The 19,691-nt window shown below is 41.9% G+C and overlaps 1 protein-coding gene across 4 annotated transcripts in view; it reads right to left on the bottom strand.

The window, feature by feature from the left end:
* foxp4 (forkhead box P4) overlaps positions 1-19,691 on the bottom strand; it is a 131,000-nt gene that overhangs the window by 63,271 nt on the left and 48,038 nt on the right. Inside the window, exon 1 of one of the 4 annotated variants that reach the window (XM_084731302.1) lies at positions 281-470. The exons of the other annotated variants lie outside the window; for them this stretch is intronic. Within the exon in view, the coding sequence (XP_084587428.1) occupies positions 281-349 (69 nt within the window). The 5' untranslated portion in view covers positions 350-470. Of the gene's footprint in view, positions 1-280; positions 471-19,691 lie in introns of those variants that run through there. 4 annotated transcript variants of the gene reach the window in all.

Genomic DNA, 19,691 nt, shown 5'->3' on the forward strand with positions numbered 1-19,691 from the left:
TTCAACTTAATATCTTAAGGTTATTGAACATGTTTTCTCAAGTACAACTGAATTTATATCAAGTCTGTTTGGCAAAAGGTTTCTTTGTTTTGAATCATTACAAATTTATGTCAACTTGTCCTTTAAAATTCAGTCACCTTAAAATTTTATGGCAGCAGTTAAAACAAATGGTTTATTTGTACAGCGTGTGTAAGTTTAGTTTCTCACAACACACAGCCACACAATCAAACATTTTTGATTATCGAAAAGATAAAAGAAAAGCACAAAAACACTCTCATACCGGCCGCTCTCTCTTTGCCAAGCTGTCAGGTCTGATTTCCTCAACCTGAGACGTCCACCTGGCACACATACAACATGCTTGAGTGTGTGTGTCTACATTTGTGCGTGCGACTCCACGTGACTGAATTCATCTCTGCTCATTCAAAACCTCCAAACTCCGATCATCTCCTCTTTCCATTCTTTGTTTCTCTGCCCTCCCCTCTGTTTCACTCTCTCTTCCCCACGCCTTTCTCTCTACCCCTCCTCTCTTTTCCAAGGAAGGTGCAAAGTGGGTTTTCCACATCCTCTGAGGCAGAAGTGTGTCAGCAGATCTTCATGTGTGTCAGTGGCACTGTGTTTGTGTGTGTCAGAGTGATGTAAGGAACCGTTTGCCCTGATGTGCCCTGGAGAGCTGTGACTAACCACCACTACCACCCACCTCTTCATTCCTCCCCATCCTCTTCCCATTTCTCCCCTTTCTGCCCTCCAGCGCTGTCCATTCAAACCAAAGACACCATCCTTCTCTAGCTCTGTCTTCTCTCTGGCCTGAGTGTTGCAGATTCATCCGTCTGACGCTGCAAACTCAGCCACCCTTCCCACTGTCTCTAACTCATATCTCCTGTTTTTTTCCTCGTCTTTAAAAGTAGAATCAGTAGGATTTTCTCCAAGCTGTCAGTAAACACACCAGAAAGATTGTTACAGATTGATAGACGGATGTTAAATACTGACGTTTTGGGTTGATTAAGCTTCAGAAAACAGCAAAATAATGAGAAAATAAGGAAATATGGACCACACATTTCTTGTGCATCATGAGTGATGACTGAAAGCAATTATATTTATATACGTTGTTTTTATTTTTAGGAAATTGTTGCATATTATGCCTTTAATTATATTAAAAACTATACATTTCTCTCTTTGTGTCTTTTAGTCTCTTTCCTTTGCTTGTTGTAGTGTGAAAGACTCAAGTGCTCTATCATCAAGACAAATCAGTCCCTGAGGAATGGGCATTTTTGCTGGAATGTCTGAACTGCTCCTAAAACAAAACAAGAAAACACCCATGTCAAAACACAAGAGCCGCCTTGCACTTACTGTAAGCGCAGTTACACATACACAAACTTGAACACACACAACCTCATGACAGAGGGTTAGAGCAGGGGAGACAGCAGGATGCACATTTGCTTCCTCTGACTCAAAGGGGAAAGGTTCCTTAGTAAATATTGATTTATGAAAGTCTGTGTGTGTGTGTGTGTGTGTGTGTGTGTGTGTGTGTGTTCGTGTGGCGGCGCGCGTGTGTGCCTGTGAACACACCACAAATTAACGGCCAGAAAGAGGAATGTCCTTTACCATGGAAGCTCTTACTCAACCACACAGCAGCACCAGAAATCTGTTCGCCTGCATCATTTCACAACTGCAGAATATTGTGAAGCTGTGAAACACTACAGCACACACAAACACACACAGACGCACACACACAGAGACGCACACACACACACAAACACACACACACACACACTTACTGTATATTGTCACATATTTAATGAATTGTCAAATTAGAAGCTTGGGTACATTAAGTAATGTTTAATTACAAAAACAGAGAGGTGAGATTAGAGGGAGACAGAGAAAAAGAGAAGTCCTCTGTGCAGTCAGAGTGATGAAAACCATCTGTATCGAGCACACTTGCTACTTTTGCTGAGACCGCAATTAAAATACACACACGGACGTGGCTTTAGACATGCCTACACACACACACACACATATATTTTAACACTTTAACAAAAAATCTTGGGAACCCCCTCCCATTTACTGGTTTGACCTCAGCATTAAAGCAGGCGCAGACATACGCACACACACAGAAAAAAAACACACACAAAAAAAACACAACCGCCCAGTTTGTTGGCATGTGGTGTGAATTACTCCTTGAACACCCTGTCTGCCCAAGAGTGAGTGTGTGTGTTTGTCTGTGTGTGTGTATGCGTGTGTGTTGGCAGGAGTTGGGGAGGCATGTCTGGCAACAATAAGGGACAATTCCACCCAAATTACCACCCTGATTACCACTATATTAAAGAGCCATTTATGGCTTTCATAAACGCTACAACCAAGCAGAGGTGATGCCTGTCTCCTCTCCTATGCCTGGATTCATGGATGTGGGTGTATTTGAGAGACAAGAACAACAGAACAAAGCATGTGATTTTCTAGATATGTAAACTGTCTGTCCAATTCCCAGTTTATTCAAATGTGTCACAGCTAAGAGGAAAACCTTTTTAAATTAAGATGGTATTTTAATAATTTTTTTTTTTTTTTATCATAACCAGAGGGAAAAAATGACATATCATTGGCTTGACAGTGATCACTCAAAACTTAATTTAGGGATAAGTTCAATATTTTACCTATATTGATATATAAGATTTTTTAGGAATAATTTCCTTGAACTGCAGAGAAAAGTATTAAAATAATATTGATGCTATCGATCAATATGTGTTAATATCGAATCACTGTCCAGCTATGGGTCAGCTCAGATTTAGTTACTAGTCTTGGGGGTTGTGTCCAACAAAGTGTTTTTCCAAGCTGAAAATGTCATACACTCTTTTGGAAAAGGCCAACTGGGAGTGTTTTAAGAGCAGGTTGGAGGTGCAACATTTTTCAGGTGAGATGCTTTGGTCATCCCTCCTCCACTGGACTAGACAGCAGGGTAAGAAGTGATAATAACGAGCGCATTTTAGCCAAAGTTAAACATTTTTCAACCCTTGGCACCCTTTTTCACTGAATCTATAGTTTTATTTTATGAATATTTATGTCTTCAGTTGTGTAATTCACATTGGTTGATTGGGATGGGAGCACTGTAATTTCACTGGCACACACACACACACACACACACACACACACACACACACACACACACACACACACACACACACACACACACACAAACTCAGAGCCAAACTCTCTTATATCTACATTGTCAAGAAGCACTCCTCTTTTTGACCCCTCTCTTTCATTTTTCCTCTTCACACTCACTCCTTGCCTTTTTCTCTCTGTGACCTGGGTGAGCTGTAGCATTGTAAAGCATGCCCCCCTCCTGCTCCTCCGTCCACCCACACACACACACACACACACACACACACACACACACACACACACACACACACACACACACACACACACACACACCAGCTCTTCCTAGGCTCCTCCAACCCCAACTCCCCGCTCCCCCTGTGGCATTCTTGGGGGCGCACTGCACCTTTAAAGAAAATATGAGGGAGGCCTAAGAGGGAGGCCCAACAACAGAGTCTTTGTGCTGCTGCGGTGCACACACACACACACACACAAACTCGCGCACGCGCACACACACACACACACACACACACACACACACACACACACACACACACACACATCAGTGGTGTCAGACAGGTTTTATTAGAGTGAGAGAGGGAGGGAGGAGGAGGAGGAAGGGGAAGGAGGGGTGAGGAGGTCACTGCTCAGCTTGGAGGCCTGAGAGCACAGTGTGAGAGTGTGTGTGTGTGTGTGTGTGTCAGTTCAGTGTGTGAGTTCTTCTGACTTGTCATCGCTCCCCTCTGTAAATCATCGCCTCTGACACAGCCTTTAATAACAGTGCATTTTTTAATTCAGCAGGGTCACTCACACACACGCACACACACACGCACACACACACACACACACACACACACACACTAAAGGCTAGTTTCTCTCCTTAACAGGATTCCGAAAAATGGCTGACAACTATGTTTCTTTGAGAGGAGGGAGGGTTGGCGGGACAGTTAGAGGATTCGTTAGAAGAAAACGATAGAAATTAAATTTTTCTATGTGTGTATGATGATCTTGCAGTGTGTGTGTGAGTGACTGTGTGTATATGCACATATCCATACTTCATGTGAAAGTAGATTTAGCTGCACCTACCATGGCTGAGCTGTCAAGTTCAGAGCTTCAATCTCAAATAGGAACAAAAGACTAACAATCAACAGGTTGATTCAGTTGGCAATCGATTTAATTTGAACAATTCTGATTCCAGTCCTTCTTTTCAATTTCTGCTTATTGATTTCTGTTTAGTGATTCTGGTTTGATTTTGCCAAGGTAAAATCAGTCTCACATAGCCAGACCTCTGTCCACAGTGCCCAGTGCTGAAGAAAGGTCTGGCTTCATACATTATCAATCTGATATACGGGAAAAAAAACCCACTCTGGCTTATTTATATTTCCCAATCACAATCGTCCTGGCTGGCACTAAGCCCTGGATGCATCAGTGCTCCTGCAAAATAGTGCTGGGGGGAACTTGCTTTGGTGGAATGTTTTCACATAAGGAGGCCGGCCATCAAAATGTCTAAATCCCCACAAAAGAAAAGGTAATGGCATCTGGCTTGTTTACACTTTTACCATTAGCAACCAAGCTATATATATATATATATATATATATATATATATAGTTTTTATTTTGTATTGTGCATTCGGAGACGGGAAGACATGCATGCATTCAACTCATATGTCTATAAGTGCAGACGGATACCAGGTCACCATATGATAGCTGTTTGTTGCACACAGTTTAATCTGAATCTAGCATGAGTGAAATTTGTGTATTTGTGAATCGATTAGAAGAATCAAAATTTAAAATTTTTAATTAATCATTTGAAATTGTAATTCTGGAATTGATTCTTATATGGAATCAGTTCTCAATGCCCAACCCTTCATGCAGAAAGCCCAGGCCTCCTGTGTGTGTGTGTGTGTGTGTGTGTGTGTGTGTGTGTGTGTGTGTGTGCCTGGCTCAGGTTGCTAAAGCAAACAGGTCTGTGTGTGTGATGAATCTGGCCTCTAATCCGCCCAGTGTGTTTGGGTGAGACAGGGAGAGAGAAGGCAGGAATAAGCAAAGAAATCTAAACAGAGAGACGTAGCAGAGGAGGAAGAGGGGGACGCAGGGAGAGACGAGAGAGAAGTAGAGAGAGAGAGAGACAGGTGGGTACCATATGTTGGAGTAGTCTGTCAGCACAGACTGAGGTCCATTGTTGATGGCCAAAACGAAACAAACTGGTCCCCCTCTCCTCCTCATCTCCCCCCGTAGATAAACAGCCCCCGGGGCAGACAGTGGGCTGTCCTTGAGGGAGAACAAGAAGGAGGAGGAGGAGGAGGACGAGGGAGTTAGGAAGGGGCAAGGGGGAGGCAGGTGGTGTCAGATTTCTTTGCTCTTAGACCAAGAAGAAGCAAGTACAACAAAAAAAAAGAAAGGAGCACAAGTGAGGGTGAGAAGCTCATTGTCTCATCTGTCCACAACACAGCTAAATGGCTAGTTTGACATATTTCTAAACTGGCATGTGATAATATCCATAGTGAGACATTAAAAAGGATGATGATATGGTTGTTTTGTGCCACATGTCTGTAAGTTATGCTCTGAAGCTTGAAAGAAGAAGAAGAAACTAAGCTAGGTGAACAGCAGCACAAATAACAGCGCAATTAAGAAACACACTAACAGCAGAAAAGAAACACGGTTTCCATGAATGCAGGGTTGGTATCAAACTGATACTTGGTACAGATCAAATTGGTGCTTCAGTACTATTGAGTATTTTTTTTGATAATTATCTATATTACTAATACTGTACAGACATCACTTCCTCCTTTTAGTCCAGTTATCCAGTTTTAATAAAGTGCTCAGACTAAAAACAGCCCAGCTGCTCATAGGTCTTTGAACAGTGTCTTCTTTCAAAGTGTGTAATTGTACTGTCAATATGTAATGTAATTTTCTCTTTGTTAAAATGCATTTCAGTATGGGTATGAACATTTTTGGAATCATACCCAGCTCTACACCAATGTAACTGAGCGTCTTCAACTAAATAGGTGTAATAAGAAAATAATAAAAGGGGCATGAAGATGTAATGTTGCAATGTCCAGCAGCAAAAGCCTCTTTTCATTTTCTCTCCCAAAAGGCAAAAGTGTAACTTCCCCAACAACTCCTTCCTTATGGTAACTCTGAGGGGACACACTACCTTAAATATAGAAGGCTTTTAAACCACAATGTTGTGAGGGTAGAGGGCTCTGTGGTGGACTGGACTGGACTGGACATTGGCGATGGACAATGGCGTCAAACCCTACTCCAGCTCCAAACAAGTTTCCCCTCTCTGCCTTCGCAGCTCAGCAGCCTGGGAAGAGAGGCTTGTATGCACCGCTCCCCCATTCCTAAAACCCTTTCCTCTCCGAGGAGAGACAGCGAGAGGGGTAGACAGACACAGGGTGAAGACGTAGAAAAGAGTTTGTCACACCCAGCTGCTTCTATACAGGCCTGTACGCTTTCTGATTTTTTTTTTTTACACACTTCTTACTTCTCTCTTTCTCAGCATCTATCTCCTTTCTGGAGTGCCGTCATTGAAGCTGAAAGCCTAGCTAAAGCTGCGTCGATGCTGCCGTCCCTCCTGGGTCATCCCTGTGATCCACCTTGGATCCGTCTGCACTGCGCCTCCTCACTTTAGCACCAGGAAACACCTCCAAACTCCAGTAAACCCCTCTTCTACTTTAATTTACTCTCTCCTTCTGGATGGTCTTTGCTACTCTCTACTAGTTTTTCTGGCTCTAAATCTCTCTCATCTTTGATTCCTTCTTTTTCTCTGGATGCTCAGAGGGAATCATGATCAGAGGAGAAGATGAAACAAGACTGAACAGATGTAACACAATCTACAAAGCATGTAAATTTGTTAAAAGGATGATGATACGACAGTACTACTGGCTCACCTGTGTGCTCAGAAGCTATTTGCACCCACACACACAGTGTACACAAAGTCAGATCACTACAGAGGTGACAGTCAGTGGGATTGCTGTCTGACTTTGGGGCATGTGTGAGTGAAGGCTTGGTTACAGCCGCGGTGGAATCTCACGAATCAAATGCATCACTGTCACTCACCACAAAAACCAGATTGCTTTCCCAGATCACTCCTGCTTTCTTTCTCTCCGTCTATATCACCCGATCTGTCTCTTGCCTTCACTCCTATAATGTATTACTCACAAAAGTTTGCCTGGCATCTCTCCAAGTAGTCTGTCTTTCTTGTGCCCTCGCCCCTCCCCTCCCCGCTCCTCTTGAGAAATCTGTTACCCATACTTGTATTCGCCACAGTAAATTCTGTGAGCAGATATGGGTTAGACGGAAGCCTAAAATAGACTGTCCAGGCCAGTGGAAACCAAGCCTTGTGAATGCAGCTGTTGGCCTTATGAGGGGACTCTCGCCTTCCCTGGACTGTCAGACAAAGACCCACTACCATGACGGCAGCTGAGTGACTGCTAGGTAGGTAGTTAAAGGAGAGGCTGCATTTAGGATCAGCACATCAATATTTTTATTTTTATAATATTTTTTATTTTCACATTTTTTTTACATGCAGACATGAAACAGTAAGAAAATGTTATAATTATGACTTAAATTATCATTGTAGCATTGTTAAAGTCTGCTGAAAATTTTCAAAAAGTACAGATTCACTTATTTAAGTTTTATACTACTTTTAATAAACCACAAATATAGTTAGCAGCACTATGCATTTTTGTCTACATGAACATGTTTTCATTGGCACCAACATTTCATGCACCTGTGTCTGGGAGTGTTGCTTACTTTGGTCGATGCTAGACAGTATTTACTGTGATTTCTTTTTTCAAAGCACTGTAATCAAACACGGTTTTAACGATGATTAAAATCTTAAATGGTAATTCTATCTGTTAGCAATATTACCACGTTTTATCGTGAGACCTGCAGCATTTTCATCCCTTGTTGCATGAAGCATTTTAACAACGAAGAGACTACTACAAAATATCACAATATTTTTGATGAAATACCTTGATGTCAATATTTATTGATATTTTCAACAATATTGTAGGGATTTATAACACAGCTGACAAACAATCATAAGTTATGGGGATATTTGGGTTGCACAAAAAAATCACATTGCAATTATTTTGACAGATATTCATATTGTGATATGCTTCACAATTACAGGAAATTATTTTATTTTCACTAAAAAACTTAAAAGTCAAGTCATGCTGTCTGTATCAAACAAAAAAGTTATCTTACATCTGGAGAACATATAGATCATGGCATCTCTGCACCACTACAGTACTTCATTGTAATGCTGTTTTGTCCCATATGTTTCCTATATCAAAAAAGTGCAGCTTCTGTGGTTTAGTTATTGCACTTGGCCATATTGTGATTTCTATAATATTGCTGTGCAGCCCAAGTGTATATAATGACTGTGTTGGTAAAGACAAATAATAGAACGGCTAGAACAGTCTGGTAAGTTCAGAAATGTACATCGCTTTAACTGTAATGCAGCCTTAAAAACCAGGAAAAGACAACTCTCATGACATATCACAATATAAGGACATCCAAAAGACAATATCTGGTCTCATATCACGTTTTCGATATAATATCCATATATAATCCAGTCCTACTGTCATATACAGTTTTGTATGTTACTGTTAAGGAAGAGTGACAGTTTCAGCTTGCTGTAGTTGTTAACTGTGCACCATCAAGGCCAAAGTCTGGAAGTTTTTATCCCAACCAAACATTACAGCAGCTGATTTCACTGACGCTCATGTTTTCCACCAGACGTTAAATTTAATGGGAAATTTGCAGGATTATGTTGGGACAGAAAGGTAAGCTGCTCTGTAGCACAGAAAGGAGGGAGGTGTGTTGAGCAGGAAGTAGCATTTTCTTTGTTGCAGAAAGCAATAAGTGAATGTGTTCTTAAGCAGCCTAATTTGTTTATAGCAAATACAACAGTTTGAGAAGTAATTTGGCAAAAATATACTGATTTAAAGACACACTGTAATTCTTTAAAGCTAGATGTAATTTTACTATAGATGACAGACATGACAGAGGTGTAAGTGGTGAGCGGTGGTATATATATTTAGGGCAGATCAGGGGTTTTGAGGGGGTAAACATATAGGGGTAAGGGGCAGCCTGAGCCAAAGCCTGCTAAAGCTGCTCAATTTCACGGTGGGTTACAAATAAACTATGCCCTGCCAAGACTTCGCCCCTTTCCTCTGACTCTTCCTCACGTACTCCTTCTCCTTTTCTGGTATTAATCAGGTCTTTCCGGCCTCCCCTTCACCAGCTTTCCTGGCCATTTGTTTTCGCTCATAGCAACATGGACTTCAAACCAGTTGTCCACCAATATAACTGAGCTTAACCCGCACTGAGTACCTCAATCTGTTTAGGCCGCCACAGCCGAGCTGAAACTATCTGGGACACCTTCAGAAACACCAGCCAGCCGCAATCCCGTTCAGCTATTTAATGTAATGTTTCCGCAATATAAAGGCACCGTTCGAGAGCTGAGGTTTTAAAACGGCTGAAGCAAGCTTCTCTGGGCCCAGACTGACCATTAAAAGAGAGGAAAGACCGCGTTCGAGAGCCAACGCAATAAAAACTCACAAACTCCAAAAGAACTTCAAAATATGCCGTAATGTTTGAAAACCCTGGCCGATTTTGGATTTTTTTTCACATCCTATTTTTCACAAAAGGGACCTGTTCTAAACTCCGGGGACCCTGCCGTTTTCCAGATGGTTCTCTTCAGTTCAAAACTGTTTTGTTAAACGAGAAAACCTCTCCCCTTCAACTACGTCCCTAAACTCATCTAATGTTTCTATTGATTCACAAGGGTATATACGCAGTCATAAAAAGGAGCTGACTGAATACCCAGGACTGCTTTATATCATGACACAATTCATCATCATGCGCACACATTTCGAACACACACACACACAGGGAAAAAAAAATCTACCACTTCCTAAGGAGATGTTGTCAGCTTTTCTCTGTTAAGTGAAGGGAAAAGGGCACAGAAAGATAGACAATTAAAGATAATGATGAGGTGAGCGGGGACAGAAAGAGAGAGAAACTCCCTTCCTGAGCATATAAAAGCAGCTCCCTCTGTATTGTTGGCCTCATCTCAGTCCAGGCCGCTAATTGATGGCAAATAGCTCTACAGCAGTTTCCTTCCACACACACACATACACACACAAATACACGTCATACATTATATACACATATGCAGTTTCCCTGCGGTTTTCAACACAGCTCGTTTGGCAAGGGAGGAAGGTCTCACTCCAGACAGACCCAGCCCACAGCGGAAAACACACACACACACACCAAACACACACAGTGTACCTTGTAATATTTAGCCCTCGTCTTGTATAAGGCAGGACAGTTAAGTAATTTGGTCATGCTCCTGGGAAGACAAGGCCACTTAGGTGTTAGGTGTTAGCTGGGTGACCTCCAGAGTTTAAGCTGCTCCTCCTGCCCAACGAGAGCCACTCCTGAGAGGGGAGACTGTGTGCGAGGCCGGCCCATGATGAGGATAGCACTAGCCTGGCAACCAGGCCTCACATATGGAAACCGTTTAACTGTTATTATTAATATCCCCCCCCCAAAAAAAAAAAAAAAAAAAAAAGAAATCAAACTAATAACACATGCAAGACACTGCCAAGACCCAGCTCAGGAGACAGAGGGAAAACACATACATACACAAACAGAGACTGTCTGCCATGTGCACATACATATACAGACACATTACTGTAAGCACATAAAGGCAAATGTACACACGCACACAGACGCCTATTGGTTAAACACAAAAACACGTTCCTAGTCAGTGGCCTGTAAAAGTATTAGCCCGCCTGCCCACTTCCATGGAAATAAAACTCTTTCATGTCTTTGGTTCAGAGGGTTTTTACACCTGGTTGTGGCTGCAGAGATGGAGATGGACACACCCTCACACCCACCCTTATACCACACACACACACACACACACACACACACACACACACACACACACACACACACACACACACACACACACATTCACAAACACACACACACACACACACACACATACACACACACATATTCACAAACACCGGAAGTGGGCAGGCACAACAAAGGCTGGCTGCTGTACACGAAGTAAAACTTCTAAACAAGCACAAAATCTTTAACTTCCCCAAATGAGATGCAGGGGCGGGGTGTGTTCCACAAAGGGGAAATGGGTAAGAAGTGTGTGCGTGCACTGAACTATGTGTTTTTAGTAAGACGGTCAATCCAACCAGATGTGAGCGGGCACATTTTTCGATTCAAAGTAACTCAAAACCAAGAACAATTTTCTATTCTTTCATATTTAAAAAAAGAGCATTTTTTGTGACATCCTAACTTTATAAAGTTGGGTGAAAAGATAAAAAAAGTTTTCACGAATTCTGACATTATTTTATTACAGTATTTGGATGAAGGCTTATTTAAGCGCTACCTTAATTAAGCTCAACTGAAGTTTCACTATACTGATTTTCTTTTCATATATTTTTAGTGATGCAAAACTTCACTGACAAGACAACAAACACATTCTGCCTGTCAGGTTAAAAAAAAAAAAAAAAGGCCATCTCCCACACACACACACACACACACACACACACACACTGTCCCAGAGCTCAAGAAGAAAGCAAAGAGAGAGAGAAGAGCTACATTCCTCTCCTCCTCCCTGTTGACTCTAATCTCTCCTTTAAAATGGCTCACACAAAGGACCAACGCAGACTAGCTAATTAGCAACACTTTAGGGCTCTGCGGCTATTGTGTGCGTGGTGTGTATATGTGTGTGTTCATTGTGTGTACCCCGGGCTCTCGACTGTTTCCAGGGTAACTACTTGCCTAGTAGCCTTGTAAGCATTGCACATTTTGTCTTTACTCTTCATTTTCTCCCGTTCCCCTCTCTGTGTCCATCTCTGTCTCTGAGTCCAGAGTTGAGTAATGACAGAGGACGGTAGAAAAGAGAGAAGACTAGGACAGAGATATGAGGATTTCCTGACCTGTGCGGGTGGGAGTTGTAAACCAGACACTCTTTTTTTGAGTGCCTTGCCCCCTGATGAACTCTGAAACACTGCGCCTGAGCACACGTCAATTAAAACCAATTAGCTGCTGCTTTTTGGTAGAAAAAGCAGTAGATGGTGACCAGTGTGAACATACACACACACACACACTCACACCTCAAATGTCACTGGTCAGCAGTAGTAATGAGGTCATGCTGCTTTGCTCGCTGACCTACGACCTCTTAAAAAGGCCTCAGTCACCATGGTGATACCTTCTAAAGAGCGAGAGTCAACAATCGACTTTTTCATCCGCAGAAAAAGGAAACTTCTCCATGAAGAGTTTCAGTCCTTGCTCCCTTGTAAGCGTGTCTATGTGTGTACGTGTGTGTTATTTACCTGACAGCGCAGCTAGGCCTACCCTGTGTAACTGCTTCCAAACACTCCCATGGCAACCAAACTCAACCTAACCCCTTCAGGTGCCCAGGGATGTGTGTATAACTCAGTCTCCACAACAGAGACAGGACAAACACACACACACACACACACACACACACACACACACACACACACACACACACACACACATACACACACACACACACACACACACACACACACACACACTCACACACATCCTTCTTCTTCTGCTGGTATCTTGTCTATTCTTGTCTCTGAGCCTCTTGGCTGGTTGGGTCAACCAACCGTGACTGCATCCATGCTGGCTGAGCTGGCCTGGTGGACCATGTCTACTGTCCGTCTACTCTTTATCCAAAAGACCTGTAGCCCTGTAGTTTCCTTGGAGTGCCTTAAGCTGGACATACACTGTAACATTTAACAAATGCTGTAGTTTTATTCCAGCTCCTGCTGTAAATCATCAGGTAAATGGTCTGTGATTAATGTGCTCACGCTGTACAGTCTATTGTCCAGCTACGACCTAAGTGCACCCCTATATGTGTAAAATATGAAATAAAATAGCCCCTGCGGGCTGTTTGGCTATTGATAATACTGACAATTAAGATTAATTTGAAAGTTCTGAGGCAGGTAGAAGTGTGTTGGCTAACAATAATGCTGACAGGGCATCATCACGATGATCTGTGCCATTCTGTGTGCTGAAAATTCTTAAAACAAAAGAGGCGGTGGTGTATATGGACTTGCTCGTGACTAGGTAGAGTTAGACAGTTGGCAATACTGTACTTTAACATGGTCACGCCAATAAAGCCACTTTGAATTTGCTAGTACGGCTTGTCCATTATGCAAAGAAATAAGCTATCTCAAACGTGCCAACCTTGAGACCTAAAAACAAGGAGGATTTTGAAGCCAAAGGGGGGGGTGTGGGTTCGTGGGTTTAATAGATTTTGACTCCTGCATTCTGGTGACTTTTAATGAAAGAAAATATTAACTATAGACACTTTTGCAAACAGATGCCTGCACTGATGTTTATTTCAGACACTCTGCTTACCACTTCACGAAGGTGAAGAGAGAAATAAGGCACTGACGTTCGCACAATCAACTTGTGGCTCTGCTTTAACTGTGAGAGAGTCTGACAACGGTCTGCCAAAATTTATCACATCAGAAATTTATCTGAACACCCAACAGCTGTTCAGGAGCGGTTGATTGGCCCTCTCTCCCCTCTGTACACTGCACGGCAAATGATGCCTGAGAAAACTGAAATTCGGTCCATCATTAAATTGAGTCATGCAGCTGAAAAATCAGGTCAGAAACAGGCTCAAATCATACAGCGTATGCCCAGCTTTAGACAATAATATTCATCTTTAAGTAGATTTTACAGTATCAGTCAGTAAGTGAACATTATGACGGATCTATTAGCTGTGAGTTCAGAAACTTGTCAAACCACAGCTGTGCCTCAAGAACACTGTTCTGCAATTAGAGCGTAAAAGTGTAGATGTGTAGATGGAGGTCATATAGCAGAGAAAAACAAAATGAAAGAAACTGAAAGGACCAAACAAAAAAAAAAATCTGCTCTCAAACTCAGTCATTGGCCTGGATGGAAAAAGCAGTAAAGGAATTTTACAGGCACTCATAAATACAACATCTCAGCATCTCAGAATTATGTCGCAATGTGTGAAAACATCACAGAGTGAGAGATACGAGGAGGGGGAGTCATGTGAAATACATTACTCACCAAGACATCTGCAGGTGTGTTTGTGGCATTGTGTGTGTGTGTGTGTGTGTGTGTGTGTGTGTGTGTGTGTGTTTATATATCTGGAGTGCAGGAATGCAAAAGTGTGTGTAATGAAGTGCATACATGTCTACAATCCCCAACAACCCTTAACAGTGGCAGAAGTTTAAAGAATGAATGAATGAAATTCAAATGTTCACAATTCTTCACAACTGAATGATTAATTATTTAGTCTATAAAACAGGGTTTCTGCAGGTTTCAACCATTTATATTTTTGACTTTTTAAGACCTTTTTAAGGCCTTTTTAAGACCAATATGAAAGCAAATTAAGACCTATTTCACATCTATATGGGCAAAAAAAGTACTTATGTTGGTTTCATGTTGGTTTTATTTTGAAATGACATCTTCAAATTACTTCTTTTGTCCAACCAACAGTCCAAAACCTTTTCATTTACTATCGTAAATAAAGAAAGGCAGCAAATCTTTACATTTAAGAAGCTAGAAACGGTTACATTTTTGCTTAAAAATTAAATAACTGATCGGTTATATCAAAGTAGTTGGCAACCATTTTTCTTTTGACCAACTAATAGATTGCAGCTCTATCAATCAGTACAAGCAGATTCAGACATGCAAAGTTCGACAGCGTAGGGAAAAAGGGAAGTAAAAGTCAAAGAAGACAGATAAAGGGAGCTGCTGGTGCTTTTAAGACTCCTAGAGGAAGTTGGTGTTCTATAGGTCTCTTTGTATTGCCGCGGTAACAGCAGTGGGTGTTCTGTGATGCTAGGCAACCCAACTTGCCCCTCCTCTGTCTCAGCACGACCTCTGGTGACCTGTGAACTATACTGACCTCGAACATAAAGAGGAAGGCCTGGCCCAGACCGAGGGAAAGCTTTTAGGAGGTGACAGCACTCAGAGAGAGGCCCGGGACTGATTTACTGGCCCGCACACACGACAGACGGACGGACACATGCACACACACACACATGGGTTACACATGCAGACATAGAGAAGGGAAATGACACATGCAGACACATACTGGACGTCATGAAGATGCACAAAACACGAGGATAATGTAATTAAATTAAATCCCACTGTGAGAAAATGGGACCGAAAATGTCTTCACCTCTTCTCTATCCACCCCGTCACCTCCGTCTCCTCTGCACTCTTGACCTGAAAGTGAACCCTAGCGGAGAGCTGGAGGTCAAACAGGACATAACTGTCCCAGTGACCAACATTCACCCCCCATAATTTAGCGAGGGCCGAAGCTGTAGTATCGCCTGTGTCTCAAAACCTCCCCACCTCTATCCATACAGGCCATGATTATCTAACAGGAAGCCATACGTTATCTGAATCATCCAGCATCTCTCATCGTCTGCGAACACACGCACACACCAATCTCATACATCTGTCCGCAAAAGCACTCCTGGCATTAAAAACCCGAACGCACACTCTTGCACATGCGCATACACCACACCAAACGGCTATCTTTCATCAGTGTTTGTGTATATCTGAGATCTGTATCGGTTCCCCCTGATCTCCAGTCATCACTGTGGCTCCTTAATTACACCCTTCATTAACTCACATCAGCTCTGTGCATGTGTGTAACTGCCTGTGTGTGTGTACATGAATGTGCGAGAGGGGGAGAAACAAAGATCGTCAGTATGTGTGTGTGCGTTTGAGAGAGCAAAAAAGAGGGAAAAAAGAGATTATGACAAATGGGAGTGGGGATCGAAGCTCCAAACCAATTTCTAAAACTGCCTTTTTCCCTTTAAACCCTCGAGGAAGGGAGACCACTACAATCTGCCTCTCACTTTCTATTTGCACTTGAGAGCAAGTTAAAGGAGCAATATGTGACAATATGTAAGACGCCAGCGTTCAAAGATGAATACTGCTGTCCAAATACAGAGTTGGAACCATAGACAGTAAATTACATAGATTGAAAGCCTATTTAGTATACGATCTATGGTATATCCTCCCTAGACTAAAGCTGAGGCAGACTTTCTGCAGGTTGCACAACACTGTTAGTTGATCAGCTGTTTAGAACTGTTAAATGTCTGTCAATGTAAAACCAGGCTTGCTATTCTGAAAATAAAATGCTCAATGTAACTGTAGTAAACAGCTACTCTTTCTCAGGGATTTTAAATTATTTTGTACAAGTCAGACATGAACTTATTTGGTAAACATTCAGCAGTCATTTTAAATGAGCAAATAAAAACAGTTGTTCCAGCTAATTCAAAGGAGAACATACAGACTGTAGTGCTGTTGTCAATGAAGCCACTATTTCAATTTAGCATGTTTCCTTAATCTCTGATGATGTATCACAGTCATTTTTTGATTCAGCACTGTAAAAATATTACATATTTCTTTTTAAGGGCAGGAGAGAAAAGAAAAAGACAGAGAAAGAGGAAAAATCCCTTCCCTAGCTGGCTAAGCTGACCGATGAGTGGCACTCCTAAGAGGAAACGGCACCTTTTTGTCACCGTTTCTCTCTCTTTTCCTCTCCCTCCTACTTTCCCCTCTTCTCTTCCCGTCATCACCAGGCAGCCACGACTACTGTAGCTGCTGGAAGACCAGAAGCGATTAATTGATGGCAAGGGAAAAAAGGGAAAAGGAGGAGAGAGAAGTGGGTGAGAATAGAACGGAGAGCGGGAAGTGTGGACTCACATCTGCAACAAAAAAAAAGAGGGAAAAAATGGGGGGATGAGAGACGTAAAGAAAAGGAAAGAATTGAAGACACCTGGTTCTCGTCAGAGCACCCTCCACCCAGCCACACACACACACACACACACACACACACACACACACACACACTTTGAGGTTTGTTAGGATTTATCCTGCTTACATTTCTCCTCTGCTATGCATCATTTCATGTCTACACCCGTGCCCGGCACCTCAACAAAGTGCCATACACTCTCCACTGCACTCTCACTTTTCCACCTCTCCTTCCTCTCGTCCTATAACTCCGCTCTTTGTTTCCCTCCTCCCTCCTCTCTCCCCCCTCGATGATGGGGCAGAACTGGTCTTCAGCCCCCTGTTCCCTTTCTTCCCTCTCTCTTCCCTCTCTCCTGCTCTGTTCTTTCTGGGGAGGCAGACAGGCCACATTCCACAGGGAGGCCCAGGCGCCCTTTTCTGACACGTCTCAGCGTTACACCCCTCCCTCATCCCTCTATTCCTCCTCTCCACCCCACCAATGCCCCCCAGCCCACCATCTCCCCCCAGTATGCTGCCTCTTTGCCCCTCCTTTTACCTCTATTCTCTCTGGCTCTATGTCCCATCGTCCCAATCCCTCCTTTACAGCATCTACCTGTGGCGCTCTATCTATCTGTCTGTCTGTCTGTCTGTCTGTCTGTCTGTCTGTCTATCTGTCTGTCTGTCTATCTATCTATCTATCTATCTATCTATCTATCTATCTATCTATCCATCTATCTATCCATCTGTCATCAGGATTTACTGTTGGAAAATCTACTGGGTCAGAAACCTACTTGCCTGAAGTCCATTTTTACTTGCCCCTGTACAAACATATTTTTATTTATTAGCTATTCTCAAATAACAAAGCTGGAAATACATACACTTCAAAACTTATAAACATGAGTTCATCTAAGTTGAAGGTTTTTTTTTAATTTGTAGTGATGAGTTGAATGAATGCACTGTACAGAGTTCGCTCAACTCAAATTAAAATACTAAATTAAGTTTCTAAAGACACATAATCAGCATATTAGCATACTTCCCACCATGCACTGTGTGAGAGCTAAAACTCTCCTGAGAGAGTTTTTATAGTTAAAGAAAACATATGATGAAAAGTTGCTCTGTGTCTCTGATAAATCATGGTTGTTGGTTTGTTTGAAATAATAGTAATTGTCAGTGTGACAAAACAGTTATTGGTTCAACTTAATATCTTAAGCTTTATTACACGTTTTAATACAACTGAATTAAATTAATATCTATTTGATTTGAAAAGTTTGTTTTTACTCATTAAAAAATCACCTTAACTTGTCTTTTCAAATTCAGTTAATTTAAGATTTTAAGGCAGCATGTAAGCACTATTTTTTTTAAGTTAAAACAAATACTTCATGCTTCATTCTTCATTCTTTTAATGAGAAAAAAAGAGAAGAACAGAGATAGAGAAAGATGGAGAGACATTGAGAGACGGACATCAGACAGAGAGAGGCCAGCGGAGGGGTTTGACGGCTGGAGATGGCTGTGATTTCTCTCAGGTTCCCAAGGGGCCCGAGGAAAAGACGGCTTTGTGTTCTGACAACACCGTGCTGTCAGGAGTTCTGTGTGTGTGTCTTTTCTGCTCCAGTGCGCTCTGGCACTGGTGTTTAAGCACCAACACTAGTCTGCAGACTACACCTTCAGGTGAGAGACTCAAGCGTGGAGGAGAGAGGAACAAGAGGAGGAGGAGGAGGAGGAAGAGGAGGAGGAGGTATATCCAAGACTTGGAGCATGAGAGCAGGTTCTTATACAATGTTGTCAGGTAACCAGTGTCAGTATAGGGGCCGTCTGTATCAGGCAGTATTGATTTTGTGAGTGGTGGGCACAAGATAAAAATACATCCTCTGTGGCCACCCAACACTGCTACACCAAAACTCGATTAAATCCAGTAGTGTGATGGAACGAGAGACAAAAAAGTCAAAGATCTTACGGACAGAGATGTATGACTTAAAGGGCATTTAAAATTTTACCCAAGATCTAAGTTAAGACTAATTTTAAACAAAAATAAATAAAACCATCAATCTGTCCATTATCTTTTCCATTAATTGATTAGCTGTCTATAAAAAGTGTTTCCCAAAGTTCAGGATGACGTCCTCAAATGTCTTGTTTTGTCCACAACCCAGATATGACGAGTTTATTGAGAAGGAAAGAAACCAGACGATAGTCACATTTATGAAGTTGGAATCAGAGAAATTTGCCTTTTTTCTAAAAAAATACTCAAATTGATCAAGCAATAAAAATAGCCACAGTCGTTTCACACATACACCAAACTCTGGAATATGATCCCATATTATATTAGAACAATAACCTCTGTTCCACATTTCAGACACTATCTGATGGAAGGCCACACTTGCAAACACCAATTTAATCTATAATATTTGCCCACTTCATTTATGTTCTCTCTTCTCTAAAGGTCCGTTTTCCTGCTTGTCTTTTTGTTTTTGTTTGTTGTTGTCTGTCACTGTTTTGTGATGTTATTTTTGTCTTGTATGTGCTGCAGGACAGGAACCTGCTGCAAACCAGTTTTAACTGTCAGGGCCTTTAATTGTCTCTTTTCCTGTATAATAATAAATGAAACTGAAATAAATGCATTTAATCAGCATCTCTATATGCCACACCTGTCAGATGGATGGATTATCTTGGCAAAGGAGAAAAACTCACTATTTTTTTAAATGAATTTGTGGACAAAATCTGAGAGAAATAAACCCTTCGTGTGCACAGACAAAGTCTTAGATTTTTACTTCAACTCATGAAAAATG

This window comes from Lutjanus erythropterus, chromosome 2 (assembly GCF_056507025.1).
Source record: "Lutjanus erythropterus isolate fLutEry1 chromosome 2, fLutEry1.hap2, whole genome shotgun sequence".
Taxonomy (NCBI): domain Eukaryota; kingdom Metazoa; phylum Chordata; class Actinopteri; order Lutjaniformes; family Lutjanidae; genus Lutjanus; species Lutjanus erythropterus.